Raw genomic sequence first — 13,485 nt, forward strand, 5'->3', positions numbered from 1 at the left:
TCTTTGAACATCACATTTCCTTCTGAAATGATGGGATAATTTCACATGCTTTTTACAAAAAATATCTAAAGATGCCCTAGAGAAGTAACTAAGCGTGCTTTCTAGAGGAAAGAAAAATATACCAGAAAAAATTCATTATATCAAGAATTGAAGAATATATTATTCTTTGAGTAAGGACATGCACTAGAAAACTACAATCCCTTTATCTAGTTTTTCGTGGGTTTAAGGTTTTAAAAATTCCCTAATCTGAAACTCAATGTTTAAAATGTATTTTGCTTTTGTCACTATTCCTACATTGTCCAATTTATGCAAATTCCTAAACATCTTTTGTCCTACTATAAATTATTCAAGGAGTTTATTTGGCTATCTTTTTTTATTCCTCATTCTTTCTTTGACATTTGACATTTCTCCTCTTAACATCTAGTCCACATCTTTAAAAGCATGCAATATTTTTACTAAAAATACAAACACAAAACCCCACATTTTTTATTAGTTTGTTACAAATTTTATATTTTTCACACAAAAATCAAATTCAGGATTAAAAACATCATGAGTTCCAACAAATATCTAATATCTTGAAGTTGTAATATTCTAAGACATTATCAAAACTACACAAATATGACACTCTTTATACCACTTTTAATTCATTTCTTCCAAGGAATACGAAGAATGGATTTTAAAGTATTACATTACATTGCAGTTCACTCTTAAATCAAATATCACATGGTTATAACTGATTCAAAACAATCTCTGCATAAACAGTAATACTAATATGAACTGATTTTTGTTTTGCACCAATAAATAAAACACATTCACACATTCAAATGAAAGACAAGGAAATTCAGCCTTAAAAGGTACCAATTATAAATTTAAAATACTTAATTATGCACATGGGTAATTGGTAGTTCTCTGGCTAAATATTTCTGAAAAATCAAAAATGTATCATATTTCAGAAGGCAGGATCTGAATGATGAAAAATTTTTGCAACAGATAAACATTTTGGAAGGTGAATGTTACAAAGGTGAATGCCTGCACCAATAGATTAATCAGGAATACAGAAGTGGGCTTGGAAGGCCTAATTTACATCTAAGGAAAAGTTATGCTGCTGAGAGATTCTAGCCTTTTCTTTAAAGATTTATATTATCTAGCTCACTTCAGAGATGATACTTTTGGGGCAATCCCCATATTTAAATTTAAAACAATTTCTGAGAAGTTAACAGGAAAAAAGTAATAAAATTTAAACTTGTTGTACAGTGTCTTCCATTAGCATTTTAAAAGTATGAAATACAGTGTTACTGGCTTATTAACTCTTAGAAAATTTGCCAGCTTTTCTCGAAGGTTCATATGGCACTCTGAGTATACTTGGAGTTTCTTCCATTACTCTTACAAGAAGATTGTCAATGTAGTCCTCAAGTTCACGAATATGGGTATCTTTTCTTTTAAGTAGTTCTTTGTGTTTCACCAATTCTTGTATTACTTCTTCATAGGTTAGACTTCGATACCCTGCAGTGGCATCAAAAGGATTGCTATCCTGGAACAGGATAAAAATACTTGTTTTATTGGATGTTATGTCATTAGTAAACAGTAAGATCCAAAGAAAGGCTTTGAGGAATCAGGATATGGGAAGAAGATTAAAGGAGGAATGGATATGAATGATTGTCAATCAATCTTGGAAAAGAAACACTTATTTTTTACATAATTTTCCTAATTACAACAACAAAAGGACCAGTATATATTTGCTTACACAAATCTCAAATAAAAATCTCCATGAAGTTTATGCTTTCTCAAAAATAAAACCTATTCAATTTCAAGCTGGTTGGTACATTGTTTTCTTTTTAGTAACAGTACATGCTCTTTACACTTTATTGTTTTTCAAACTTAAAGTTCTTTGTTTCTGTCACAAGGCAGGTCTCCCTTGACAAATTGCAAATGGCTTATAACTAAAATCAAGTGGAATATTAATATTTAACTAAATAATTTTACAGATAGAAACTTTCAAAGAATGAAACTATAAAGAGCAACTAGTTAACCTCAGAAATCTCTGTGCAATAAATGTTGTTCCACTATAAAGTGGTAACATTTTCACTTATGGACATCAGTTTCACTTCTTTATAGTCACAACACACAAACACTATTTATGATATAATACTAGATAGAATGTGACATAAGGTATAGGCCCCACATATATTTTAAGTATTTAATATGTTTAAAAAAAAAAAAAAAAGCAAGAGAGTTGCAATTACAAAATCAAAAAGCTACAGAATATTGGGGTTGGAATGTAGCTCAATGAACAGTTAGTCCAAGCAATATTAGAAAAACATATAACATAAATGACAAGTTGTCATCTATTTAGTCAATAAGCATTTATTGACTGCTTATTATGTGCAAAGGATTACATTCAGAGCTAGGGATTCAAAGATTGGCAAAAGATGGTACCTATCCTTAAGGGCTAACAATCTAAGCTAATCAGGGAGATAACAAGCAAACATATATGACAAATAGGAAGTAACAGAATAAGGCACTAATATTAAGAAGGATTGGGAAAGGCTTTCTGTAGAAGGTGGAATTTTAGATGGGATTGAAGGAAGCCATGAAGCAAGGATGAGGAGGGCTAGGAGGACAGCCAGGGAAGATGTTCATGGAGCAGCAAGGATGCCAGAACCACTGCATCAAAGACTTCGTGGGAGGAGGAGAGGTACATGCTACAAGAAGACTGGGATGGTTATGAAAGGCTTTGAACACTAAACAACATTTGATTCTGAAAGGAAAGCCTAGGGAGAGGGATGTGGATATGTGTGTTAGAAATAGACACATGGTCTGATCTGCGCGAAGGATTACTTTGACAAATAATTGGGGGATGAACTAGATTGGAGAGAGACTTGTGGTAACCAACAGGCTACTGCTATGGTGTAGCTATCAGAGATGAGAGGTAGGATTCACCTTTTGACAAAAGATGAATCTGTGAGAGGGAGGGGTTGTAGAGAAATTGTGAGAAAAAAAGATGTCTTTAGGATGTAAGCCTTGCCCTCCACAGTGCATCAAAAAATGGGTGAGAGTTTAGGAAGAAAGATAAGTTGAGTTTTGGACAAAATGAGTGTAAGATGTCTACTGAACTCACTATCTCTCACTATCCATATCCAAGATGGATAAAATGAAGAAAATCAACAGGGCAAGAGTTCCAGTATTAAGGAGGGAAAGACTTCTTGTTAAATATATATATTTTACTCATTCACTCTCCAGGTGAGGAGAGTAAGGTCTTAACAAAGTCCAGATTCAGGAAGTATGCCTATAAGAATGAGTAAAAACAATCTCACCATATAAATGATTCCAAAATATTTTCAAATCAAAATTGCCAAGAAAAACACAACTTGGACACAAAGTTGAACTAGGTTTCCTAGGAAGACATGAATTAAGAGTTTCAAAAGACTGGAAAAGGTAAAAAACAAAAAACTCCAATTAAAAAACAAAACAAAAAACTTTGACCTGGAGAACAGACTGGGGAGAAATGATTTAAGTATCAGTGAACTGTTTAAAAGCTTTAAACCAAAAACAAACAAACAAAAAATCCTACATGTTATATTTAAGGAAATAATAAAACTACCTACATCTATGACTATTAAGGGGTAATATAAAGAATCCACTGGTCATCTCCTGAAGTAATTTCCAAAATGAAAGCTCTCAGAAAGATAAACTACAAAACTTCCAAATGAAAGGGGGAAAAAATATTTCAAACAGTCTGAAATAAAGACTTTAATTACTGAGGAACCACAGGTAGAAACTCAAAAGGTTTATCAACTACCACTCTAAAGGAACACAAATCTCTGAATATATTCTAAAAGGCAAAATATATAGATGGATAACTATTAATAAACTACCCAGAAAAACCAAATAAAATCATACAAAGGAAAAATGGATTTTAAATCAACTTGATGACTTGTAATACGTGATGAAAAAACTAAAGCTGAGTAGAAAATTTAACATACCAATGGAGAAAAAGTACAACATAAAAAGGGAAATATGAGCAAACTATCATAAGGAACTAATAAAAATGGAAGTGTTTATATTCTAACAAGAGAATACAAGTATCTCCTCAGAACTTTTTTTTTTTAATCAAAGGAGCTACATAAGAAAGATCTTTAGTACTGATTTTGTTGTTTTGATGATCTTAAAAAGGAAGGAATGAAAGAAAAAAAGAAACTAAAGAGAAAAAAAGGAAGCAGACAAGTGGAAGAAATTATTTCACAAAACTGGGGGGGGAAGGGTGAGGAAAGGCCCTAAATTAAAGATGAAACAAATGATAAGGGAAGGATGTGATACCTGAACTTCATTTTCAGTTATAGAAAAATATAGTTCACTCAAGAGAAACTAGAAGTAAAGAGGAAAAAGGAAAGTGAATACAGGGAGGAGGGTGGAAGTCCAAGAAGGGTTTAAAAGGAAATAAAGTATAAGAATTTGTGACTAAGTTCTGCATAAGGAAAAGAGAAGGAAGAGGATGGAAAGTAGGTAGGTAGGAGCAGACACATTTTGCATCAAACCTAAAGCACTGGTTTTAAACATACTCCTTCCTCATCAACACTTTTTTTTTCTAAAGAGGACACAAGAAACTGGTAGGAAAAAATATAAGATTAGAGATAAATTCACAATGAACTCTCAAAACTGTAAATTTAAATGAAATGAACTAATCTATAAAATGGAATAGAAGAGAGAATACATTAGAAAGCAGATCCAACAATATGTAGTTTCATAAAGTTAAACAGTGTGGGACAAATATTATTTTTGCTTCACTCAAAAAGGCAGAATCTGAGAGAAAGAAAAAGGAAAAAAACAAAACAAAAAATCCAGACTTGACTAAAAGATATTCAAAGGAAACTACATTATGTTTTAAAAAATAGCTCAGAAAATGTAATAGCAATACTAAATATATATATATATATATATACACACACACACACACTAAATGGCCTATCATCTAAATAGTTGAAGCTGGATTTGTTTCAGGAAGAAATGATGTAATAAAATTATTAATAGAGGGGAACCTCTATGTACATCTTTTAGACCTAGATAAATATTAATAAAAACAAAAGATAAGTACAATTTTAGATATATAACATATCTATGGCAATTGCTGAATGGGAATAGAAAGGAGTACACATGTTTTCAGCAGTACATTGCAGGCTTTTAAAAAAGAATGAAATAGATTAACAATAAACAAATAAAACTAACTGAAACTATTCTGCCCAATTATATGCCAATGAGACACATAATGAGGACATGTAGAGGACTTTTGATAAGATCAAAGGTTATACAAGAATGTCCATTATCACCACTAGTATTTGAGTGCTATAAAATGCTGGCTACTGCAATAAGGCAAGACAAAGACAATGAGGAAATAAGCACAAGGAAAAAGAAAATTAAAGATTTTTGCAGAAGACAGATATGATGATTTACATAAAGAACCCTTGAGTCAACAGAAAATTAACTGAGGAAGATATGTGCACCATGAATTACCGGCACTTCTGTGTACCACTGTATTATTGTTAATATTGTTTTTAGTAATAAAACTCAGCATGAAGAGAAGGAATGGGAAATTCTATTTTAAAAAAACAACAAAACATAAACAGAAATGTACCTGTGCTTACAATTAACTCCTCGGCTGAATTTCAAATGCAAAGGAAACATCAGAGAATTCATTGTAGGGATTAGATGGTATATGGGAAAAACAAGTAGTTCCATAGGAAGGTGACATTTCTAAACTTGGCAATCAATCAAAGGGATGCCCCAGAAGAAACCTAAATATGGGCAGTGTCAGGTAGCTAGAGAAAATGAGGGCCTGAAGGCCATTGTATACTCTCTACATGCCAATTACTCTTATCTACTCATATACACTTATACACATAGGAAACCTCAGCAAAAAAAAAAAAAAAAAAAAAAAAAGATTTATACAGATACAGCTTTATACATACAACAAATAAAGACACTGATGTCTATTTGGCTTCTTCCCTAACTTTCAATCTTGCATTAGCGATGACCTATTGGACATTTCAAACTGATGTTCCAGATATAGCTCAACCTCAAGATACATAAAACAGAGCTTATCTTTTCCCTAAACTGTTCCCTTTTCTCAACTTCCCTATCCCTCATAATCACTCAGAGTCTCCCAGGGTCCTAACTTTATCTTCATTATCAACATTATCTTTAACTTCTTATTTTCCCTCAATCTCCTTATCTAATACATGGCCAAGTGCCTTACCTGCACTACATCTTTAAAGTCTGACTCTTCAGTACCACCCTATTAAAGGCTGTCAGTTTCCGCCATTTGAAATTAAAAATTTTAAAGTATTATTTCCTTTATTCTACTTATATCCCCCAAAACTTGGTACAGATTCTAGCACAAAGTAGATTCCAAATAAATGCTTTTTGACTGATTCAATTATGTTAGCCTTTTGCATACAAAACACCCAATTTTGGAGTCAGACACTCAAAATACCCTGTTTTCCTAAGCTTCCTTTATTTTTCATGACACTTACTTTTGAAAAACAGAATTTTCTCTCCAATAGCTCAATTGTTGAAAGTACTGTGTGTGTTATATAATCTTTTGTTCCCCCTTAGTGAGATATTTTAGGAACTATAGTTAATTGACTTTTTTGCACTTTTATCCATGTAACCAATTTTCTTCTGAAGAATATGCAAAAAGATGTAGGAAACATATATATAAGTATTAATTTGATTTCAACTAGTCATAGCTATGAATGTACAATAATTCAATTTGTAAATGTGCTTAGCCTGAATATATTAGCTGTTTCTGAATGATCTTTTGAAAAGATCTAGTCCCATATTACACATATCATATATCTATATACACACATAGATATGTACACACACAGTCAGACTACATATGATACATATACATACTTTTTCTATGTATTTAAGAAATATACCTAAATATTTGTAAAAATCTAAAAAATTTAAAATAAAATACCAAAATAATTTCTAAAAACTCATTTTGGATCTAAAATCACTTTGTTTTTCTGAGTTTTTTGTTTTTTTTTCCTCTTGAAGATCCAATTGTAGTAAGGAAAGAAATGAAGCAAGCATAATGTGAAAGCCAGATAACATGGTTTGTTCCAAATAATTCTTATCATGGGAATGGATATCATAATGGATCTAAGACCTGTCCAGAAACAGGTTTTGAAATTCTGAACCTTAGATAAATTCTAAAACTCTGTGATAGATCTTTAGAACCAACACATACTAAGATACAGAGAGACTTAAGGGAATACCCCAAAAAAGACAGTTATCATAAGATAAATTTCTACAAGATAAATCACTTTTGGTATAATGTAAGGTGAAATGCTGACCTCTCTGGACTTTCATATGTTACATGAAATTGTTGATATTCTAAGTTCCTTTCCAAATCTAAGATTCAGGCAATATGGGTTGTGTTTGGTAAGATTTCATATACTAAAATATTTCTCCTTACCAGGGACTTTTGTGATAAATTTTGTGACAAATCAGTAAGTGTGGGAATTAAATAAATGAAACTACAGAGGATACATTATGAAGTAATTGGCTTTATTCTTGCTCAATCTGACAAGACCACAGTTAATTCACCAATATCTTCCTTATAATAATCAAAATATGCATTGTCTATACTCAGTTTTCTATATTTGTAATGTATTGTTGAAATTGCTTTGCAATAATTCCCAAATTACTGATATCATAAGCTACTATACAGAAAAGCTTTATTTAACTAACACTTTTTGTGAGACATTGAAAACCAGAAATAAACAATAATAGTTTTCAAGACTATCTGAATAATAAGTTTAAATTAACCATGACAAAAACAGCATATGGAAATATAATTTCCCCAAATATATGATTATTCTAGAACTCTGTGATAGATCTTTAGAACCAATACATACTAAGATACAAAGATACTTAAAGGAATACCCCAAAAAAAGGACAGTTTACACAAGATAAATTTCTACAAGATAATTTTTTTAATATATTTCATGGAGCTTTCTTATGTCTATGTGAGTATTTTGTCCCAGAAATTTTGCATGAAGTTTTGTAGTAAATAAACATCTTAGGAACACATGTATTATGAGCTATATTCTGGGAAAGAATACAGAGTAATTAAAAACATAGTTGGAACACAGTTACAGATTTTATTCCAGATTAGAAAATTATGCAACTCTATTTTTTAAAAAGATTTTTATATTGCCTTTTTTATACTTAACCTGGAAAAAATATCTTTTTTTTTATAAAGATGCAAAAATATTAGCTTATGAAGAAAATATAAATACAGTAATCCACTGGGTTGTAAATATATTTATTTACAAACAAAACAATGTTAACAGTGTTTTAGAGCTAAATTGGAATCCAAATATACAATTCTAATTACCTAAAAATAATTTATGTACTATATTTGGAAAAGAGGTGGCATTGGGGAAAATATAATTTGGCAAAACTATAAAACAAGCATTAAATGAGATTCCTAATTGTTCTACATTGTTTCCTAGTTGATGCCATAAAACACTTGTTTTTAAGATGTTTTCTTATGCTGAAAATCAATGCAAACCATCTTCCCATCAATAAAATCTCCATATGGGGACAATAAGAATATTTTTTTAAGTATTTGAGGATGGGGTGAAAGAATAATGGAACTATTATGAATTATCAACTCTGAATTTTTATATTAATATACACATTCATATGATATTGGTTTCCTAGATAATCTATATTTTCCTTTATGTGCAAAATTCTATATTTTAAATTAAGAAATGTGTTATCTTTTTCAATACTTAAATTTAAACAAAAGAAAATTATCAGGACTCAAAATAGCTAAAGATTTAAAGAAAGATTGTCCTGGTAACCAAATATTGGTGGGGTACTAACTGACATCCAAGGCAACTAGAGGAGAGAGAGAGATAAGATGAAGGCTTGGCATTCTCTGATCATCTCATTATTGTTCTAATGAGGAACTTTGCTCTGGGAATATCATCTCAGCTACTTTCACATCTTTTGTCCTACTCCCTTGATCTCCCTTTCAGTTCTTAATTAGGCCTTAAAGAGCTCACACTGCCCTTTCAACTGGCTACTGCTCCTGTTTAAACACTGTGCTTTCAGAGACAGGTGTTGGCACCAGAATATAAGACATACAAACTTAATTACAAAACACTATGTCCAGAGGGAAAAAAATAACCTGGTGGATTGCTATTATTGGAGAACTTAATGTAAATTACTTCAAACATCTTATAATCTTCATAAAAAATTTTTCAAATACTTTTTCCTCAAAAAACAACAACCAATATGAGGAAGCTTTTTCTCCTTTTAATTATATCTTGCATTAAAATTAACAACACCTAGTAATCCTTTAACTGTTATTAAGGATAGTTAGTATTCTGAAGAAAAATAATCACACATCAAGGAATTCTTTTATCACCTTTAAATCCTTTAAATCAAACAATTTTCATGTTTTATTTCTTTAAAGAATTCTAAGGATGCTTTTACAGTAATGAATTACATGATTTGGAGAAATACATTTACAAGCACATAGAAATGTAATTAAGGTTACTTTAGAGACAATAGCTACCATGTTAAGTCAATTTTTTGATGTTTTGTTTTGTTTGAGATTAAGTAACTGGCTGATAAAATTCAGTTTACAATCTGATCAAAGGCTGAATTCATACACTCTGACATTTCCTATCAGTCTGTCATACATAGAAATTTAGGTAGGTTTTTACAAAACATCAAAATTTAAAACCTATTTACAAAAATGGTACAATCATATTATTCTATAATACTTTATAGTTTAAAAATTAAAAGATTTTGAGGATCTATAAAATAAGTCCTAATAAATCCATCATTTCATAAGCTTATCATATCATATAAATTGTGATTTAACACTTTAAAAAAATCTTATTATTACTATTCATCTATATCATATGCATTAAGCAAAAACTAACTTCGAGCCTCTTGGATTAGAGCCCCAGTTTCAGCTATTTGGGGATATCTTTTACACCAAGATCATGACTATATTTGCTCATATTTTCCTAAAGCAACTCATCACTTGGTTTAATATGTGCTGTAAATAAAACCTAATTTTAAACAGTGACCTAACAATGAATTTCAAGAGACTAAAAAGAAGGGAAGTAAAACCAGAAGAAATAAAATTGAGGAAATGTTAATATTTAATATTAGGAAAAGTATTTATTCTGGCACTACATGTATCTGACTTTAAAAGTCTTCAAGGGGAAATAGGATAGTTAGGACACTTAAAATCTTTGCCATCAGAACAAAAAGCAAGTGTATTTTTAAAAAGGTGTAGTCTTGGATTGACAGAAACCAGATTAATACTTTTCATATATGATACTCAGGTTATTCAAACATTGTCTTTGCTTCAAAGTTATGCATGTCTCAGGAAACAAAAACATTCTTGCAATTGTCATTTCCATATTCTGTAACACATACTCCTTCACCTTAACACTATCCTTAAACTATTATCAAAACAAATGAAATACATATATACTCAAAACTCTCAACTATAATTACACTATTTACTAAAAATTTTACAGCTGGTATGGATCCCACATCATGTTATATAGGATTCAAAGAGCATTTATTTTATAGAAATGTTAGTAATTTGACTCTATTGATAAAAGGAAAATTTCAGGTGTTTGTAATGATGTTAACTCACCAGTATTTTCCTGAGCTCTTCACTGTTTGTCGGTTTCATATGAAAACTGAATAAGAAAAAAATATACATATATGTCAAATAGAAAGTATAGCTTACATTGAATACAAAATTATACTTTTTAAAACCAACACCAAAGTAATTTCTGTGATAACATCTTACATAATTACTAACAGAAGGAAAATTGATAACATTCACAAACTGTTAAAGTTTAAAATGTGCAAGTAAGCATTGTGTATTTATGTACATCACAGAAATTAAGTCTTCAATCTACTGCTCCTAAAGCAATAAACTTGAGTGTAAAGAGATACTTTGCAAAAATGAAATTTATATATTAAATATTACTACAAGTATTAATTAATAATACTAATACTATTAATACCAGAAGATACATGCATTTTATCATAAGTAAATTTGGAACTTCAAAGAATAAATAATGAGGCAAAAATCCTCTAAATCATAGATTTCAGCAAAATTAAAATTTAATTCTAATTGTGTGGGTCACATCCTGGAATAAGTATTTTTAACAGTGGTCTTAAAATTTAAATATTCACACTAAAAAGTAAAAGAGAAAAAAATTAAGATTCCTTCTAAATGCAGTAATTTTTTGACATAAACTTTTAAGAAATGAATGATGAACAAAAACTTATTTAGAACTGAATTGTGTAGATACCAACTACTTTTTCACTGATTATTTAAAACTATTGTACTTTCTACAAAATACAGCAAATGGGCAAAATTTCTTATATTTTTAATACGTACTGCTATTACTGAATTAAAATGAATTATGGGTATACTACAAATGGATTCCTATGAGAACAATTAATTTTACTTTTTAACTTTTAGGAGATCTACATAAAGTATGTGGACATCAAAGACTAAATCTACATAAACTTATAAAACTATATTACTGTTCTTAAAAACACTTCAAGATATACAACACTATAAATTTACATGGCTATACAGGTTTGATAACTTCCAAATAAGTTGTTATTTCTAGCCTCAATATTAAAATGATAGGGTTTTTTTTGCCCATAAACATTAAACTCCCAGTATATATTAAGGAAACTCCATCAGGTCCAGGCTAGGAGTCATTAGAAATGCAATTCAACACCACCATAAGTTTAGAATAGCTTTATTACTAGACCAGGTTGTATCAAGTATTTAAGCAAATAATTCATAGGCTCTTCCATTTAGGAGCTTGAAATTCAAGAAGGGCAACAAGAATATACAGATATTAGGGTTAAACATTTAACACAAGGATTAAATAAAAAAATTATATCTAATGCATATAAAATGCAATTGAGCAATGGAAGGTAGACAATTGTGTGGCATTACATCTTTTGAGAAAAGTAGAAGTAGTGAATTGAAGACCAGACACTCAAAGGAGGAGTAATGAGAAGTAGATATAAAATTCTACTACTTGTGGCCTTTTAAGTCTCTGACTATAGCCTTAGACTCAAAAGCAGTAGTGTGATACTGGTATTGATCAGATTTTTTTGAAAAAGGTGAAAGATGTGAGTTTGAGAATAAGAAACATTAAGCACCCTTTGAGATTAAAAAAAATAAAATATTAAACTAAGTCTGGCTCTATGATACAATGAGCTAATACTTCACTATTAATATTCAGCTGTATATTATGTTTGTATATTATATTTGCATATACGGAGAGAGCCATGCATATATTAACTGGGTTGTTTGTGTTTACGTGTACAATATTTATCTTTATACCCTCAAATAATATAACAAGTTTTATATCATGATGAAATAAGTTTTGTACCATGATCAATAAAATACCATATTCATCATAGCTCTAAATCACAAATAATAACAGAAAAGAACAAAACAACTAAGATTTCACATCATACCAAGGCAAAGTAGCAAAAATGTCATAAAAAGAAAATAGTCTATGCTATAGGAATCATTAAATGACAGGTAAACCAATACACTGTTGGAAGAATTTTATTTTAGTACAATCTTTCTAGAAAATAATTTGGAATTAGGCAAAGTAGCAAAAATATCCATAACCTCTGACCTGGAGATCACAATGCTAGATATGGCTTCCAAGGAGGCTAATGACAAAAACAAAGACCAATATACCAAAATATTGAAGTTGTGTTTCTTATATCAAAGTACTAGAAACAAAGAGAATGATCACTGATTAAGAGAATATAAAGAAATATTTTATGTCATAAAAAACAATGGCTTTAATGAATATTGAGAAGCACAGAAAGATTTAGATGAACTCATTTAAAGTGAAGTAAGGATAGCTATGAACTCACCACAAAATAGAAAAAGAACATTGTGAAATTACAAACAAGAAGCTTAGCTTCTCATACAATATATGAGAAGCCATCTTCTAGCATACAATACTTCATATGATATCAGGCTTCTTCTTCTTTTTTTTTTTTGGCTGAGGCATTTGGGATTAAGTGACTTGCCCAGGGTCACAAAGCTAGAAAGTATTAAGTGTCTGAGACTAGATTTGAACTCAGGTCCTCTTGACTTCAGGGCTGGTGCCCTATCTATTGAGCCACTTAACTGCCCCTTCTTCATTTTTTTTTTTTTTTTTAAAGATGTATTGATTATTGATTTTGTTGGGGGGGGGTCTTCCTCTTTTTCTTTTAAGAAAATTCTTTGTTGTTAGAAAAGATGTCTCTTGGGAATGGGAGAAAGGAAAAGTTTCAAGGCAAAATCTAGATGATATAAAATTTAGTTTTAATAATTTAAAAAGAACTAAACATTTTTAATGGAAATTGAATGTGCTTTCAATTTTTAAAAAAATTCTA

General features: G+C 30.3%; 1 protein-coding gene across 3 annotated transcripts in view; it reads right to left on the reverse strand.

The window, feature by feature from the left end:
* Positions 1-354: 354 nt before the first annotated feature.
* Positions 355-13,485, reverse strand: part of RAB11FIP2 (RAB11 family interacting protein 2) — a 66,767-nt gene continuing 53,636 nt past the window's right edge. For all 3 annotated transcript variants that reach the window (XR_012487078.1, XM_074295719.1, XM_074295720.1), the window contains 2 exons: positions 10,700-10,745; positions 355-1,531 (listed from right to left, as the gene is read on the reverse strand). Coding sequence is in view for 2 of the 3 variants with exons in the window: in XM_074295719.1 (XP_074151820.1) it covers positions 1,304-1,531; positions 10,700-10,745 (274 nt within the window). In the remaining variant the exon portion in view is untranslated. The remainder of the gene's footprint in view (positions 1,532-10,699; positions 10,746-13,485) is intronic.

This window comes from Sminthopsis crassicaudata, chromosome 2, assembly GCF_048593235.1.
Source record: "Sminthopsis crassicaudata isolate SCR6 chromosome 2, ASM4859323v1, whole genome shotgun sequence".
Lineage (NCBI taxonomy): Eukaryota > Metazoa > Chordata > Mammalia > Dasyuromorphia > Dasyuridae > Sminthopsis > Sminthopsis crassicaudata.